General features: G+C 42.3%; 3 protein-coding genes across 3 annotated transcripts in view; 2 read left to right on the top strand and 1 right to left on the bottom strand.

Moving 5' to 3' along the window:
- The window catches only part of T265_02461 (hypothetical protein), a gene marked incomplete at both ends in the record, with an annotated part of 52215 nt that extends 35615 nt beyond the window's left edge, over nt 1–16600 (bottom strand). Inside the window, 3 exons of the mRNA XM_009166710.1 lie at nt 6667–6749; nt 11182–11450; nt 16551–16600. Of these exons, the coding sequence (XP_009164974.1) occupies nt 6667–6749; nt 11182–11450; nt 16551–16600 (402 nt within the window). The remainder of the gene's footprint in view (nt 1–6666; nt 6750–11181; nt 11451–16550) is intronic.
- Nucleotides 3564–4541, top strand: T265_02463 (hypothetical protein; the record flags this gene model as incomplete). Its single annotated transcript, XM_009166712.1, has 1 exon — nt 3564–4541. One exon carries the CDS (start codon nt 3564–3566, stop codon nt 4539–4541), a length of 978 nt encoding a protein of 325 aa, XP_009164976.1.
- T265_02462 (hypothetical protein) lies at nt 9330–11570 on the top strand (the record flags this gene model as incomplete). Its single annotated transcript, XM_009166711.1, has 1 exon — nt 9330–11570. One exon carries the CDS (start codon nt 9330–9332, stop codon nt 11568–11570), a length of 2241 nt encoding a protein of 746 aa, XP_009164975.1.
- Nucleotides 16601–16826: the final 226 nt, after the last annotated feature.

Below are 16826 nucleotides of genomic sequence, written 5' to 3'. Positions count from 1 at the left end.
ATAGCATGCGAAAAAGTTGTGTATCTGCACGGATACGATCAACGACTATAGGCGACTTCGGTACGAGCGCACAAATTCCCAGCTATGAAGCAAGCCTACCCACTCTAGTGCAGAGAGAATAACACCGGAGCTTTGGAGGAGAGGTTTTTACTGCCTCAATAAAAGGCAAGTTGCAGCGGGAGCATCGCCGAATATATATATATATATATATATATAGCGACTTTGGGGAACAACAAATTTGCTAGCACACACAAAGTCCAACTGGCCAATAGTACACAAGCGCGGCCTTTTTGGGATAAGGCGCAACATAGCGGATAAGGTGTGAAATTCAAAAGTTCAAATTTTCAGGAAATAAAATTGACAATAACTCGAAAAGTAAACACCGGTTAGGGGTTGCTATAAACGCAATAGAAGCTTATTCATCGGTGGAGTTGAAAACCATGGTGTTCTAAAAGTAGCAAACAGTTTACGTTTAATTCGCTAAGCTCGAAGTATAAGGTATTACCCCAACGTTTGATACTCGGCAACGAGAACCCAGAGAGAGTCTTATGGCCGAGAATGGGAAAACTTAGTATCTAATACTGAAGAAGCTATTCATGTGATTCCCCCGAATTCACCAATTAAACTACAGTCACGATTATAGGCAATAGCACGCATTCCAAGCCACAAAAACGAAGCAACAAAGTTAAAAGTACATTGTAGAACATCCATAATTTCAACAGGCAAATGACTCGAGTTTATTAAGGCTACCCCTCTCAGTATCCTGACAATGGTCAAACCTACCTGGTATATGGAAAAAAGTGCATACGAAGGGATTGCTTAGTCAATCCTTTACTTACGTGGTATCTATATGGCGCAGATGGATATGTTGCTAGACTTCTTAAATTAGATGACGATTCGGCGGGTTTTACTTAGTCGATTACGTGGTAACATACGGCTGAAATCACTGGTCGATAGATAAATACCAGTTTTATTCTTATGGGGATCACCATGTAAGCACAGTGTATAAGTTTCCCTTCGGTTATCAACTTTTTGTGTTAAGCTGGACTCAAATCAGACTTTCATCCGTGACCTTCTCAAACCAAGCACATTATGAAGGGATCGCCTCATGTTTCATTATGGACGATATTCAAAGTATATTTTTTGTATTTATATATTATATATATATATTACATTTATATTATATTATATGTCATCTGTGTATATTATATATTGTATATAGTATGTATACATATTCATATATTTATATTTGTACACTTATATATTGGCTTAGTGTATTGGCCACCTGGATAATGCCACATCTGCTGCGCTCCAACTGGTAGAAAGTAGCGTTTCCCTGTCGAGAACTTCATCGACCTTGTCGAAAAAAATAATTTAGTCTAGGTAAAAGGTGGGTAGCCTTTGCACGACACGTTTAACTGGAAAATACCGTAAACAAGGGATTCATTCGGACTTGATTAGGATCTTAGTTCTTCAAGTGTCCGGCTCCATGAATATTCACCATGGTTTCACCAGTCCTCGACCGGTTTTCGGTTTTCATGAAGTTGTGCGGCTGTAGTCCCCAATGAGAAACAAACGTGAAGGAATTAAGTATAATTGAATTAAGCCGGTCTGTATATATGAAGCTGGCTTGAATCGCGAGATAAAGCCGACCTGAAAAGACCGTTGTTTAATCGAAAAAAGCCACATCGCAGGCCTTTGAAAGTATCGCTGCTAGCATTGTTATTTTTATTATTAATATAATATTAATTCTAATAACAATACTAATATTATTATTGGGCGCAGCAGCATCAGTGCTGACACTGATGCTTCACTGTTGTAGAGCCATTGAGTTTATTTAGTCATAATTAAAAATCTAAAATAAAAAAGTGGAAAAATAGGTCAAGAAGTGATCTACCATATACGTGAATACTGCCTACACCTCTAAGCCCTTCAACCAAGTACACCTCGCAGTTCACACTATTTTGAAGGAGGCAAGGAGAACATTACTCTCTTCAATAGACTATCCTTCGGCATGCGTAGAACGACAGATGAACTGATCACATCCAATAAGTTGCGCTGGTTGGCCATGTATTCCGTATGCCAGTCGATCAAATTACTCGAAGAATCCGCTTCGCACAACCATTTGAAGGGTGGAAACCGGCAAAAAGGCCAAACAGTGACTTGCTAGTGAAGTTTGAAGACCATTGACAGAAAACTCAGCTGCGCTGGTAATTACTGTCTCCCTGAATTGGTACCAGTCGTGTTTTCAATCGATACTTATAAATTCAAGGCGTTGTTTTCAATGCATGGCTCCCATCCCAATCTACCCAATGAAAAGTCCACTAAAACTCTCTGTATTTGTGCATCACTTTCACCAGCTCCCGCCTCCAATGCGTAGCTATCTACTCCAGGTCCCCAACCAATCGGCAAACGATACTGTGACAGTTAGAATTACTGTACTGCAGCATCATCAACAGCAGCAGTCGATGATGACATTGATGATAACACTTAAAACTGGTTACTTCACTGGAAAATGTCATGGCCGCACATAAACCCCATTTGGTTAGCTGCAGAGAGTCTTCAATATCCCGATATTGGCTACTTAACCGGAGTTTGGCTGTACATTACAACGCAAGCAATAAGGCAAGTCGATGGAAGAAGTGATTGCATAAAAACAAAATGATGCACATCGTTTTAATAAATTGATCATGACCTTAGGGAGTCAACGCACAAATCTAAAACACTAGTTTGTTTGATTCTTGGTGACTGGAAGAAGGTCTCTACTGCTAAACTGATAGTTTGCGGGGAAATCTTTGAAAGTTATCTGCTGTCAGTTGTTTGTTCGCTGAGCTGGGTAATTTGATTACAAACGTTTCATCACCAATCAAGGTGACGTCATCAGTGCGTTATTGAGAATCTTAGTGGTGCCTACCGTAAGTTAGTAGTTGTCTAAAAGACTCGTGAAAGCCAGTAGTGACTCGAAAGATATCAAAATAGCAACACGGTGGATGGAACCGGTAGAATGGGCTCCATCATCTTCAAATGTCCATTCCAATCGTCTAAATAGAAACGGACGAAACAAAGACTATGTGACGCCATTCACTGGTCCTATCTTTCAGTGCCTCTGATGAGGCACAATGATGAAAACTCCAACCGAGAAGGTGAAACACACCCGCGATTCACTGGTTTACCGCAGTCTACTCCAGGAACGTAAAGACTAAAGGTTGGTTTCTAGGTGTATAGCCGTTTACAAAGGTTCTCACAAGAAGTTTGATGTTTTTTTAGTGAAATGTCTCAGGCCTGATATGAAGTCCCGTCAGGTCTTAAATTGCCTATGGCGTTCTCGCACATGGTCAACAGGCCGTAAGACGACAATATGATGATGGTGAGCCATTTCAATCTATCCTATAACTCAATCACTTCTACATAGTGCGGACCAAACGACCTTAAACTACTCGGGTGACTGGCGGAAGTGAACATGATATCACGTGAACAAATCAATGGCATAATTTGACTGCCCACTGTCGGCCTGCTTGACGTCAAGTGCCACGAAACAACCAGAAAATGATGTAAAATTCGCAATGGGTAACAAGACTGTAAAACCTCAGGACAACAGTAGATCAGTGGATGCAGAAACCGTGAACGTCTACCTCGGTACAAATCCAAGTAATATGGCTACTGTATCGGATCAATTTGCCCCATGTTTGCATGCTCGGGCGAGACAAAGGCAAACAACCAAGAGACGTAATAGATATGCACCCCACCCGGCAGTCAGTCAACAAATACAGTCCAATGTATTTCCAGACCCCATCAGAGATAAAGCGTGCTGGAATTACCCAGCGCAGCAACAACTCAACCCCATTGTTCGATGCTCAAATGTTGTCCCACTAACCGCTCGCCAGAACAGAACCCCAACAGTACCGAGGCCCACTCAGAAGGGCACCAATTCGAATGCAAACTTGTGCACAAGCCAGTGCCCCAGAAACCCCACAAATTCATCCGCTAGACGTCATTTGCGTTCAGAGATGGGAACTCACCAAAGTGACGCAAAGCTGTTTCGCTTAACAGGCCTAGATGAAGAACCAATAAGAAAAGTCGAATCCAGCATGGCTTACCTGGGTTCGAGCTGCGACCAGACTACCTCGAATAAAAATTCCTTAGTGTACTCCGACGAAGGTAAAAAATTCGGCACCCCAAACACACCCACAATACTTGCACTGTCTCCAAGTTTAAGGCGACTCACCGAATTACTGGAGGAATTCAGCAGTCTATTTCTTATAATTCCTGATGACTTTCAAGGTCTTGGTGATCAGCTGCTTGACGTCCGGGCAATCACTAGTAGAAGCGTTGGTGAGCTTCAAACCACCGTCGATCTGCTGCAAACAAACTTGGGCGCTGTCTCAAACATTATTCCACTACTGAATCAACACTTGGTTACGGCGCAGGAATTATATCACGCGTTGCACCGGCTTGAGGAGAGGATGTCCACATTTCACAGGCTGATACAACAACTTTCTCAATGGAGCATTCGGCCAAAATCCTTGAAGTCTTCCAAATGACAGACAGACATCATGGAAGAAATATCGATTACACCTGTCCTACAAACTGTGTAGCTACTACTACTACTACCACCAACTAACGAGACAGTAAGGAAAATCTCAGTGAAAGAACATGGAATTATTGCCGTTCTCACAGGAAATCACGATGAAAATTGCATCAGAATTCTTAGAAATGTAGAATCTCTGAACAGAACAATAAAGGAATAACCCGAAGAATATCTCTTATATTTTGCGGTCCAACTGGGAACTCATGCATTTTGTAACATAGTGCACCAGATTGGGCGCTAGGCTACTTTTTCGGTGAATCAGTTTGGTTTATTGTGTGAACCATGGTTTCGATATAGCTTTGGAATAGGATTGCCATCCTCACCACTGCTGAGTTATCGGAAAGTATAAGGCCGCGGTGCCTCCGCCTGAAACCGTAGCGACCTTCCACTAGCACTTATTCATTTTCACACATGGAATCTAACGAGATCAAGCATTCAACAGAGCAAGTATGTAGTTACCAACCGAAACAGCCACTTATTACTTAATTCTCAAGTAATATACGAGGAAAGGTTGAGTTTTCTCCAACAAGATATCAGAGGAGAGCGGTCAGCCATCACCACTATCCGTCAGCCACCACTATGAATACGATGGCCGAGTTTTTCTTTTTCTGGACTTTTGGGACTGTAAATCGGAAAAATCCTACCTTCGGTTATTTCCTATAGCTATTTCAGTTAAATCAATAAAACAAATTTAAACATGGGCACCCAGGGTATTTTTGGTGGGGCAGAAATAAGATCCTTCGTTTTTCATCACTCCCCTTAGTATATGGCTTCACACAAAAGATTTAAGATGGTTCGACTGGTTTGAAACACCTGTGTTCTCACACTTTATGTACTGTTCACTATGAACACTAGTCCTCAGCCTGATATAAGTGCAAAAATATCCGTCATCTCAGAAACGCATGAAAGCCGCGTTCCGGCCTGAAGCGGCGGTGACTGTTTGCCTCAATCCTTAGAGTACTTCTCGCGCAACAGAAAATTTTTAAGGGATTCAACACTGGGTGGACAACTCAATTTCTTCCCCTTGTTTTTGTCTCACTTTTAAGCTACTCACGAGTAGTATAAAATAGAAAGCCAAGTAAATCTTAACCCCTGGTAGGATGGATAAAATGTGTGACATATGTGAAATAAATGGTACTACGTATTCGGCCAGCCGTCTAGATGGAACAGATCAATTAGCCTGTGTTTTCAAATCTGTTTTTCTAGGTTCCCTAAAACAACCTATTGCTGAAGGCTCAACCACTTACTAGCCTGAACACAAGGATTCAGGCAAGTCTGTTTATTGTTAGTAATGTTCCAAACAGATGCGATCGTTCTACTAGGCACGCCCTGCACAACTAGTCGAATCGGATATACTGTCAAGTACGAAATCGCCCACTGTTAACTTTGACTGAGATACATTTCTCGGGTTGCCTGTGGTCGAACCTCGTACAGTTTCGACCAAAATGTTTGCCTTTTTCTAAATAGTATTATTAGATCAATTTTCATGCATTGTATTGATAAAATGTCGCTACCAGATTCCCTATGGGAGGACGGTCTTTGCGCGTTACAAAGTGATGAGATGAGATAATCAGGACATAAATCCATTCACATAAATCATAATCAACTTCCTGAAATGAAAAAAAACAGGGGGCCGACAAAACTCATTCGATTGAAGACCACTCTGATGTTAACAGGTGACCCGAATGAATCTGCTGCTTATGAAATTTTCCAACTGAATATGCTGCACAAAGACCGCCTCATTTTTCAGGTGGCACGATATCCGGAACATCAAAGTTTATTGTCTTGACACACCACTAAAAATAGATTAGTGCAACGAAGTAAGAAATTCGAATTCATTAATTATGCAAAAGGTAAAAGGGTCCACAACCTATTTTGACATTTGAGCACTGAAAACTTTCTGTGCAGTCTACGTAACGTGTTCGTGATCAAAATAAGCATTTATTATGCTCATAATATGGCTATCGGGACAACCCGCAAGCCCTCTCAAGGATGGTATACAGTGTGGCTCGCTAATACAGCGGCTTCATCGGGCTACAAGAATACCGAGGTGAGCGAAAAATTCATTACTGGCTCACCTCCTTATCAGTGTCTTCAGGTAAGAAAATTGGGGGTTTGCCGCAAACTTTACACGGCACTTTGAGATAGAGGTTTCCGAAAGCTGCAAACAAACAGATGAGAAATGACGTATATGTAAAATAGATTCTCCAATTTTTAAAAAGCGTGGGACGTCTGTAGTATGTACTTCATTGTGCTGCATGTTTGAAGAGCAAATCCCATTGGCCGACAAGAATGCACATGGAGTGCGGGGTCAGTTTAGGTCAAAATCACACATTAGCGAACCATGAATGAAGAGATAACAATGAAAGTGCAATGTGAGAGGTTCGGATTACTTGGTTTGCTGCCGACACGGTGTGGAGTAAGGCAACCGACAACCATCAAAATCAGAATGGGGAATCTTCGATTATCCAGGATATTCTCCAATATCAGCTTAGCCAGGAACAGAAATCACAGTCGAATCTTTCAACGAAACATTTACTGGTAATCTTCAGTCGTTCTGCTACGGGGAGCATGTGAGACAAAAGATACCACGCCGTGACAGTGCCTTGCTCAGTATACTTAATTAACGAGATAAGAGTTTCTCTACTGGACGAATGCTTACCGGAATAACTTGCAAAACAAGCTTGCAAAAAGCGAATAAAAACATGCGGAATGAAGCACACAGCCAAAAATTTTATTCGACCGCTTATATAGACAGGTATCTGTAACGCGCTACGCGGTATGGGATGATTAAAGGAAAAATGCATAGAAGCTAGCCCCGGAAGGCAAATGAAGGATGATGCTACATAATTATGAACAAGCTCAATTTTGCATGTATTTGGGACTAGTTTAGTGGGGGATTTCATTCGGTTATCAAATTTACGTTACCTTCAAGGGATTCTTCCCCAAGGAAGCAAAAACCAAAACAAGTTCAACAAATTATGAACTTGGACAGGTGTATTCAAAGTAAGGATATTCTGAGTCGAAACAAAGCATAGAAAACCGAAGAAAACGGTTAGCCCTCACAACTTTTTGTACACCCTCTCAAGCAGAAAATGCCAGAATGCCCCAAACGTCAGGCCAACTCAACCTTGAAACTTTGCACTTGGCTGAAAGGCGAAAAGATTTAGATAGCCTTTTGAATCTCAAGTCAAAACCGCTTCAGTTGGCGGGTGTAAGGCCTAATAAAGTAGGTTGAACTCGAAGAAGTGTATGTCAAAGGCATACAGCCGATCGAAGCCATTCTCTCCTTTTGAAGCTCGTCAGGTGGACCGAGAGGAATCAGATAGGCAGCCTCGAGCTTCTGACCACATGATAACCGGCCAACTAGTTGACTGGATTTGTTAGGAAACGCTGATTATGCGCCCTGGTCTGGAATCTGAATCAAAATTGAGACCCAGATATCCCATGCATCTTGTTATCCTAGTTGTCCTCCAATTGTGAATTTAAAAGCTACTCGAAGTGTACAGACAAACCAAATAGACCCGAGAATGATCGCTTCAACTTGTTCCTACTGGGAACCAGCCACCGGTAGCAGTGACAGTAATTATACATTTATATATTCCATCAATGTCGACGACACAGCACAATGGTAGTTTGTAAACTTGCGTATTTCTTACAAAGTAATGCAAGTACCTAAATAGAACGCGGTAATAACTGGTGGTTGACTGCTGCCGGTTGAGCCCCCCCCTGATTTTCGATTACAAAGCGGAATCTACAACAAGATCTGAATAAGCATTTGTTGAAATCACTTGACATCATTACTTGTTTCTTTGCGGAAAGGATGCTAATGACTGTTCCATATATCAAATAAAAGATCCAAAGTGAAAGTGAATGACCAACTGAATGGTTGAGTGATGTAATGAATGAACGAATGGCTGAATGGATAGATGAGTGAGTTCAGTAATTAACGAATGCATAGCAAAAAGAATAGCTAAACAAGTAAACTAGAGATCAGTAAGCTGACAGTACTTATTGAGGTAATGGTCCCACCACATTTGCGCTTATCCGTGACCTTCAGATACATTGTAGTAAATGATATCCGAAATGGTGGGGGCTCTTAGACCCATAAAAGCAATAAGGGAGGGGGAACATGTGGAATGTGACCACAGTCAATAATTTGTACATTCAGGTACCAATTAATGACAGAAATCTCCGCTAAGGCTATTGGGTCTCCCACTGGTGACTTGTGTGATTATTGGAGTGTTTTTTTTACTAATAATCGATCTCTGTGCTGTAATCTTGAATCCAATAATTCTTTCGCGATGAGACTGACTTAGGTGTTTTCCTAAGATGGAGAGGGATTTTTGGACAAACGGAAGATACTTTTTCTGGGTAAAAATACATGCTCATAAAACTCTCTTCTGTCATGGTAGTTAGGTCGAACAAATTGTCAAAACACCAACTAGTTTTGTAACCACTAGTGGATAGACCAAAAGCTGTTCACGCCTCCACTATCGTGCTGAATGTCTGCTACACAGAGCAATATCTAGATAGTCAGCTGGAACGAGGTGAAACCTGCAACAAGTACAACCAACTGGCTAGCTCACTTATCGATTTTTATGCCTGTGACGTTTGAATGTCACGCAGCACAACTTAGCTGAACATGTCAAAGGAGCCTAACTCTCTACCGTCATCCGATCAAACTTCCATTCAGCCCTCTATAACTTCGAGTGGTCATGCAGACAATGCAAGTTCCAGTATGGTTGGAGATTCTCAATCCGTGTGTTCCCTGAATGATATTCCGGGTTCAAAATACAAGTTCTATTACAACCGTTTGTACAAATGTCTATGCTTTTTGGAGGCAGAGAACCTCAAAATACTCGAAGCAATTCAACGAAAAGTTCGTCTGAACGGAGAACCAAAACGACTGGAAGAATTGTTAGATGATTTTGCATTTCAGGTGGCAGGCAAAAAAGATGCATACGAAAAAACTTTAACCTCTCAAGCTACTATTGATGGACAGCAAGCTTTTATGGGGAGAAGATGGAAGTCCCGATATCTCAAACTACTAGAGTTGGTTTTGCTTCTAGAAGCTAGAGGTAAACGGGGCATAACCAATGAAGGAAGTCAGGCCGGACTTGGCCCTAAAGCGGATTCATTTGGCCACGCCCTAGAGACTGAGTTTTTTAATGATGTGCTTACAACGCCCTGGGATCCCGAACATAGGCAAGAAGCAGCAATTAAAGACGCAGTCAACGACGTGGCTCTGAATAATGATTCTCCAAAAGGCCGCCGTCGAGCATCAACATATGAATTTGATGATCTCGCAATATCTATATCTAGCGTGTACATTCAGGACTTGCTTGCGCACCACAACCTCTATGCTGAAGAGATAAAACACCAAAATGAAATGAAATGCCGTTTATCACATTTGCTTCACAAAACTAAAGAACAACGAAACCAGCTGAAAAAGTATGTATCGGAACAGGAGAGTAGGATACAGGCTATTGAAAAGAATATCCAAGAGACAGAAGAAGCTATTTTGCAGAAAAAAGCACCTCGAGCAACATCCGCCAACAGCCAAGATGAGAACGATGTAGTCGGTCGACAGAGTGTGGGACAGTTGCAAACCAGGATCAGTACACCCGTACTGGAAGTTCATGAAGCCGCCAAACAGATGCAGTTGACCAAAACTCATGAGATGAATAAACTACAATCAGAGATCAAACTACTGGAATGTCACAAACGCGACTTGGAAGGTATGTTGCGAGAGGAAGAACAGCAGCGTCGACTGCTGTCTAAACGTCTCCATGATATCATTGGCTCCATTCGTGTGAGTTGCCGAATCAAACCACATCCAGAAAACTACTTACAAGTTATTTCGGACGATAAACTATTGTTTCCAAAATCACTGCCGAGTTCAAGTGACGCGGATCAAGACACAGCTAGACCCGCCATCCGCCTGGACACGGATCAGCTGCGTTGTTTTATTTTCGAAAATGTGGTAGGACCAGGCTCGGGGCACCATGAAATATTCCGCAAAGTCAGCCAATCTCTTACACGTTGTCTGGATGGGTGTAATCTTTGTGTGATGACATATGGACCTCGGAAAAGTGGAAAAACGTTCACAATGTTTGGAGGACTGAGTGCGAGAAAGATTACAAACAACCGAGCGGAAATTGCCAAAGGTATTGCCCAGGACACCGTACATCTGTTGTTATCACTGGTCAATCAAAGAACTGAGTGGAAGTATAGTGTCTATCTCAGAGCGATGGCTGTGGACGACGAACGTCTGGTGGATTTACTAAAAGAAGAGAAACATTGTTTCACGACGACTCACGCACTGGCGATAAGAGATGACTCAATATGCATGAACATTAAGGCAGTTGAAATCTCCTCAGCTTTAGAATTTGATCGGTATATAAACCTCGTTCGTGAATCAGAACGGGCAAATCAGAATATGCACCTAATTTTGAAACTTGTGATTGTAGGAGGATCTAAGCATACAAAGGAGAAAAGTAGTTATTCAACCATCATACTCGCTGATTTGGCAAGCTGGGAGAAACGTTGCAACACAGAGGAATCTGAGATGCTTGCCGTGCAAAACACACCTACAGGATCAGAGGCGAATTCTCCCAATATTGCATCTATTCCAGCTAACAGGAACACTCCAAATACGATAAGGAACAGCACTGGCGTGAACCAGTCCTTACTTAATTTGTCACGTGTTTTTACAGCACTTCGGAAGCGCAAACTTCCAGCCTTCAAAGATGCATTGCTCACACAGATATTGAAACCGGTTCTCACAGGGGGTTCACAATTTTTCCTCATTGTCACAATCAACTCAGACCCGAAGGAGTTCACATCCACACTTGCCAGTCTGCAGTTTGCACAGAATGTAATGCAAGCAACAACCAAGTTAGGTTCAGATCAACGGAACAAACGCTCCTGTTCACAACAGGCCGATCTAAATGTAAACAACGCTAAAGATCAAGCGTAGTCACGTTAAGGGGAAGAGAACATCTTGCTACAGGCTTAACTGGATTACGAGTGGCAAGGTAAACCGTTGAAATCTGATCAAAATGGAAGCTTGAAAGTGCGAGGATACATCATGGTTTTGGGACACACTGGCAAATATAGGAAACAAAGGAAGCTGAGTTCTAATGCTCCAAAAATCTCTGAAACATTTATTGACAGCAGTTTATTCTTGATTACTCAACCTACCACTAGAATTTGATGTGGTGTGATGTTTGAAGTTTGAGAACTGGTTGTTTGGTGGATGTTTACCATTGATTTTCTAGGCATGCAAACATACAAACTTCCTTTGGGTGACAACACTGCATTCAAAAGGTTAGAATAAGTACACCTTCGAATTGCAGATATTCTCATGTTCCCAAAACATACAAATTCCTTTGGGTGACAACACTGCATTCAAAAGGTTAGAATAAGTACACCTTCGAATTGCAGATATTCTCATGTTCCCAAGAAGATATCACGAATCTTAAATTTCTCACTATGATCTATACCATCCAGTGTCATCGTGAATGACTTCGTAAGGTTTTTTGTTCTCGTCACCATCTGTTCAGCCAGCGTTGCATATCATGCAGTTATCAATGTTGTGAACAGCAGAGCATTAAATACATCAAAATTCATCCATTTACCTCGATCCCCTACACTACTGACAGAACAGCAGCAGTAGTTCTGTCATGAAAACGGTATTTTGCGATTTTGAGTCGCAGTTGCTCATCCAAAACAGTATGTTTAGGACATCAGTAAATAACATTCTGTGGCGGAAACTTGGAACGAAAATAAATTGTTCACCAGGTCTACCCTAGTTGGCACATCCATGCACTGTTAACTGCTTCGAGGTTGCGATCCATTGTAGTACTCCAGTTTCAGGCAACCACGTTCATAGATGAAGGAGATGACCCATTTGTTAGTGTGCGACCAGTTATATAAAATTTCTCTTCAGGAAGTTTCTGGTTTATCTGGGTTCATTCGATATGTCCAGTCAGATTTCAGTGGCAAATGGATCATCACATGGTCGAACGATTTTTTGAAACCATCCCATGGGTATGTTTGAGTCACAATACAGTTCTGAAAAACCGACAGAATTTCTAGCTATAAGCGGACTATGCAACTGAATCCTACATAATTACCCAAGTCTGTTTACTTCTCACAAGAGGTAACCTCTCAGATAGCACGACTTTGGTGCATTTTTTAGAACAACAATTAGAATAATTAATCAGAAACAGATGGATGTTTACAAAAGCATACCCTGGAGCTCAGCGTTACTTCAATAAGGACCCGTTCTGTGAAAAATGAGATCCTCCGGACTCCATTACTTATCCATGGGAAAAGAGGTTGGAGACTTTTGAATGCGCCAGTTCCCAATTCACTTTACCAGGGTAGTTAGCTTCTGGAGGTTGTTCTTTCTAAGACAACCATAGCTGAAGTTGTCAAAGTGGGTCTCATCTGCACAGTGCATACGTGGACCAGAGTTGGCAACTCACAAAGACTGGCTAATCAACAGGATGTGGGTAAAAGCTGCCGTGCGCCACCACCGCGTACGTAGATGTCACAGCGATCGGGTTCTTGATTATATGTAGGAAATGGAGAGTTCTGTGGATAGACAATACTCGGGTCGACATGATGCTTGGAATGAGCATCGAACACCTGAGGTTAGCCATAAACGAGACATCATGTTTGTAGACCCTGGATGCACGTATTACGGGTATTATAGATCACAGTAGCTATTGAAGTTTAGAAGCCTCGTCATAGACTGCGCAACAGTTCAACTAATTGCCAAATAAGGAAGTCAATTAACTAGGCTTAGTAGCTTCTCAGTTGCGTTGTTGCGGTCCTATTGGATGCATTAGTTCTAGTTAACAACCAATTGGCAAGTCCGTTACTTCGGAATCTTGGAAGTTAGAACCAGTGCTGTAGCAGTATTAACAACTGTCATCTTCCGCAATCAACCAATCGGGACTTGCATTTTCGGACAGTCAAAATGTTGGCTAATCCACTCATTTTAGTCGTTGGTCTTTCGAATATCAGTAACCACCACCGTATGCTATTACAAACAACCTTCAAGCTCCAATCAAACCTGTTCAACGCCATACAGAAAGCTGAAATGGAGTTTTATTCCGAATTTCGATCATTTGTGGCTTTCCGCATTCGAGTGCCAAACCCCATGAGTCAACTGAAGTTTTAAAAGCAAACACCACCAACAGAGAGATCACCTTCTGTCAGTTCCTGATGCTCACGGCAGTGTATTTTTGCATTTTATACTCACACATCTGTCAGGTACTCTGTCGGGACAACTGCAGATAATCGAAATGTTAAACGCGCCTTCTGGTGACCGTGGTCGTTTTCTAACGGTTGCTCTTAAAATTTACAAACTCAATTTTCGCTTCCAGTAAACGGTTGTCCAATCTGAATATAATGCGCCAATGACACAAAATTGGCGCTACAATATCTAAAGATGGTGACGAAAAGCGAACGGTGAATTCGGTAAACGTCAAAACATACCGGGCTATATTATCTAACTGGCCAGAGCAATTGCTACTAAGTTGTTGCTTTACAGTATATTAGTCCAGCAGCCCATAGCTGAGGATTTAATTTATCTATGACGAAAATAGTTACAAGATGTTGTTCCCCCCATCACCCACTGTGCTCAACGACGCAGCTTGTTCGCTATTCATCGAACCCTAGACGACTGACTGGTCGCCGCCTGTCACAGGTAAGCGCACAGATTGCACTTAGGCTCCGTAGTTGCTACCGCAGATGATTGAGTATACTTGTAGAATAACAAAAACCGTGAGCATGGAGAGGTTGACTGATACCTGAAAAAAATTGGAGTAGAAAGATTGGCGCTGCCAGTCTTCACGCAGTTTCGACCACAGTCGACCCCCAGTAGGAAACTGCTTTTATTCCGGGGCACAGTGCTTGTCATGGTCAGTTGTTTGTGGACCAGCAAACGTTCGGTAAAAAGCTGATGCATTTGTGCCTGCGAATCAGATTATTGAAAGTAACTTCCGCATTGAATTTCTGTTTACGCAATTGAAAGCCACGTCTCTATCAATCGGACTAGAGACAGATTGTTTGCACCGTGTTCCGAATAAGGAACCTGATATTGGTGCCCGCAAAACGCATAATCAGGTAAAAACTGTGAGGCATGCTTTCGCTAATGACGATACGGATAAAGTATACTAGTTTTGCGTCCATGTGCGCAAACAATATGCTTTTTAGAGCTGATGAGTAGATGGGAACTTAAAAGCGCCACACTTGTTTCGATGAGTTTTGATATGAACAAAGGCACTTTGGAGGGCTTTGTGGTGGAAGTCCGGTCACTCTGTAGTCTGAGAAAAACAAGCAAGGTTGATTGAACTTAATCGCCATTGTGTAGGCAATTCAGTTTAACAAAAGTGATGGAATGATTTGCTGTGCTCATGCGGAATATCTGACGGCTAATTAGGTCACTCCGATTTCTCATAGACTAGTAGAATAGCTTGACGGGCCGATGTAAGAGGCAGCTGGTGAAAATTTAGTTTAAAATTTTAAACTTTGAAATTGTGTTGTAGGAAAAATCCAGAAGAGTCAAGCCTCTAAGGAGTTCTTACATTTCAACTAGATATGGCACTTGAGCGATATCTGGGCCAAATACTGTTTACAAATAGGGTGGATCAGCCGTCTGCCCGATCACCTCGGGTACTATGAACTCTAAATCACGGAGATTGCGTCGTGATTTTCGCAACAGTTGGGAATGCCGGGGCCGTGCTGAGCCGCCAAGACAATCGATACACAAAGATTACCTGTCTGTGGGCATTTCATTTGGTCAGTAGACGCTTGGATACCACACGGGAACCGAAGAGTGCACCTGTCTGTGGGCTGTTGAAAAGGTGACCACGCACTTCATTTGGTCAGTAGAGGCTTGGATACCACACGGGAACCGAAGAGTGGATCAACCACCACCTGATCAACAGCCAATAAACGCACCTGAGCTGTCAATCGTCACTGTCCACCTGGGTGATTTCTATCAGAAGGGGCAGGCAGAGTAACCAGGTGTTCCCAAGCAGGGCATTCTGGATGTGAGAAGTGGAGTTTCATATGCTTCCTGTGTCTGGTTGATAAATGTTTCCCTCGCGGAAGACGGAAATAAAGTCAAATTTGGCTTGTGCAGTATTATCTAGATAGCCCCAACATAAACGCCTGCGGATTTGACAAGTTCAAGAGTGACACTTGCCTCAATACACGTTGCGGGCTTCTGCATTGCCTGACAGGGCTTTCTGCGCTAACCTCTTACCCAAAGACAATCCAGGCTTTTGGGCTTTTTGAGTCAGAAGCCCTTTAATCAAGTAAAAGTGCGTTCAGCGCAGGTAATTGGAGCTGGATAGTGCTGCGATGGGATTCCTTTTGAAACAAACCTTTTGGGGCTCTCAAAAACAGTGATTTTTAACCAAGAGGGACCGTAGTTTCCGTGCCCATATATTAGACCTGATGCATGCAACACAGTATTCAGTGTTCGTTTAAGTTGTTACTTATCCACGAAATTCCTACCGAATATCGCAGGAAACAAACTCTGCGACCTCACTACAGGTATCCGGAGATAGATGCAGGTGTGGAGTATGCTCTGACCAACAACGATCTATCAGTCTGGCAGTGACGGACGTGAAACTTCAGTTGCCATTTTGATGGATGAAAGCGAATGGGGTTCGCACTGGCCATCACAGTCTTTCTTCACATGCGGATGGTTAATTGCTGCGGTAGTAGATACCGTTGTACTATTGGTTACCGGTAGTTAAATTCCAAAGTGCAATAATCGCAGTTACAAATACCAAGCCATGAGATTTACGAACCTGGATACTTTGTGACCACTAATCGGTCGAAGCTCGCCAGCAAAACTCGAACGCATTAAGCTTTTAAACCAAAAATGATAGCCACTGAGAACTGTCATAACAGTGACTTTTTAAGTACATACCTTGGATCTCGCTCGTAAGGTTCAATCAAAGAAAGCGTACAGTGCCGCATGCCACTAGTTACTTGGCCTATTCTCCCACGTCTGCTGGTATGCAGCCTTCTCCCAGGTTTACGTTACCCTGAATTTGGCATAACAGATTTTAGTGATGACTCAGTTTGTGCAGTACAAGAGGTCGGAGTGGAAAGGTCGTGCCTCATTATTCTAGGAGCCCCATTGGTGTCGAATTGTTTGTCTTTTAATGTATTTGGCTGAACTTTGTTTCTTCTGACCTAGTTC

The sequence above is a fragment of the Opisthorchis viverrini genome (assembly GCF_000715545.1).
Source record: "Opisthorchis viverrini unplaced genomic scaffold opera_v5_30, whole genome shotgun sequence".
NCBI classification, from domain to species: Eukaryota; Metazoa; Platyhelminthes; class Trematoda; order Opisthorchiida; family Opisthorchiidae; genus Opisthorchis; species Opisthorchis viverrini.
This window is presented reverse-complemented; position numbering and strand designations above follow the sequence as displayed.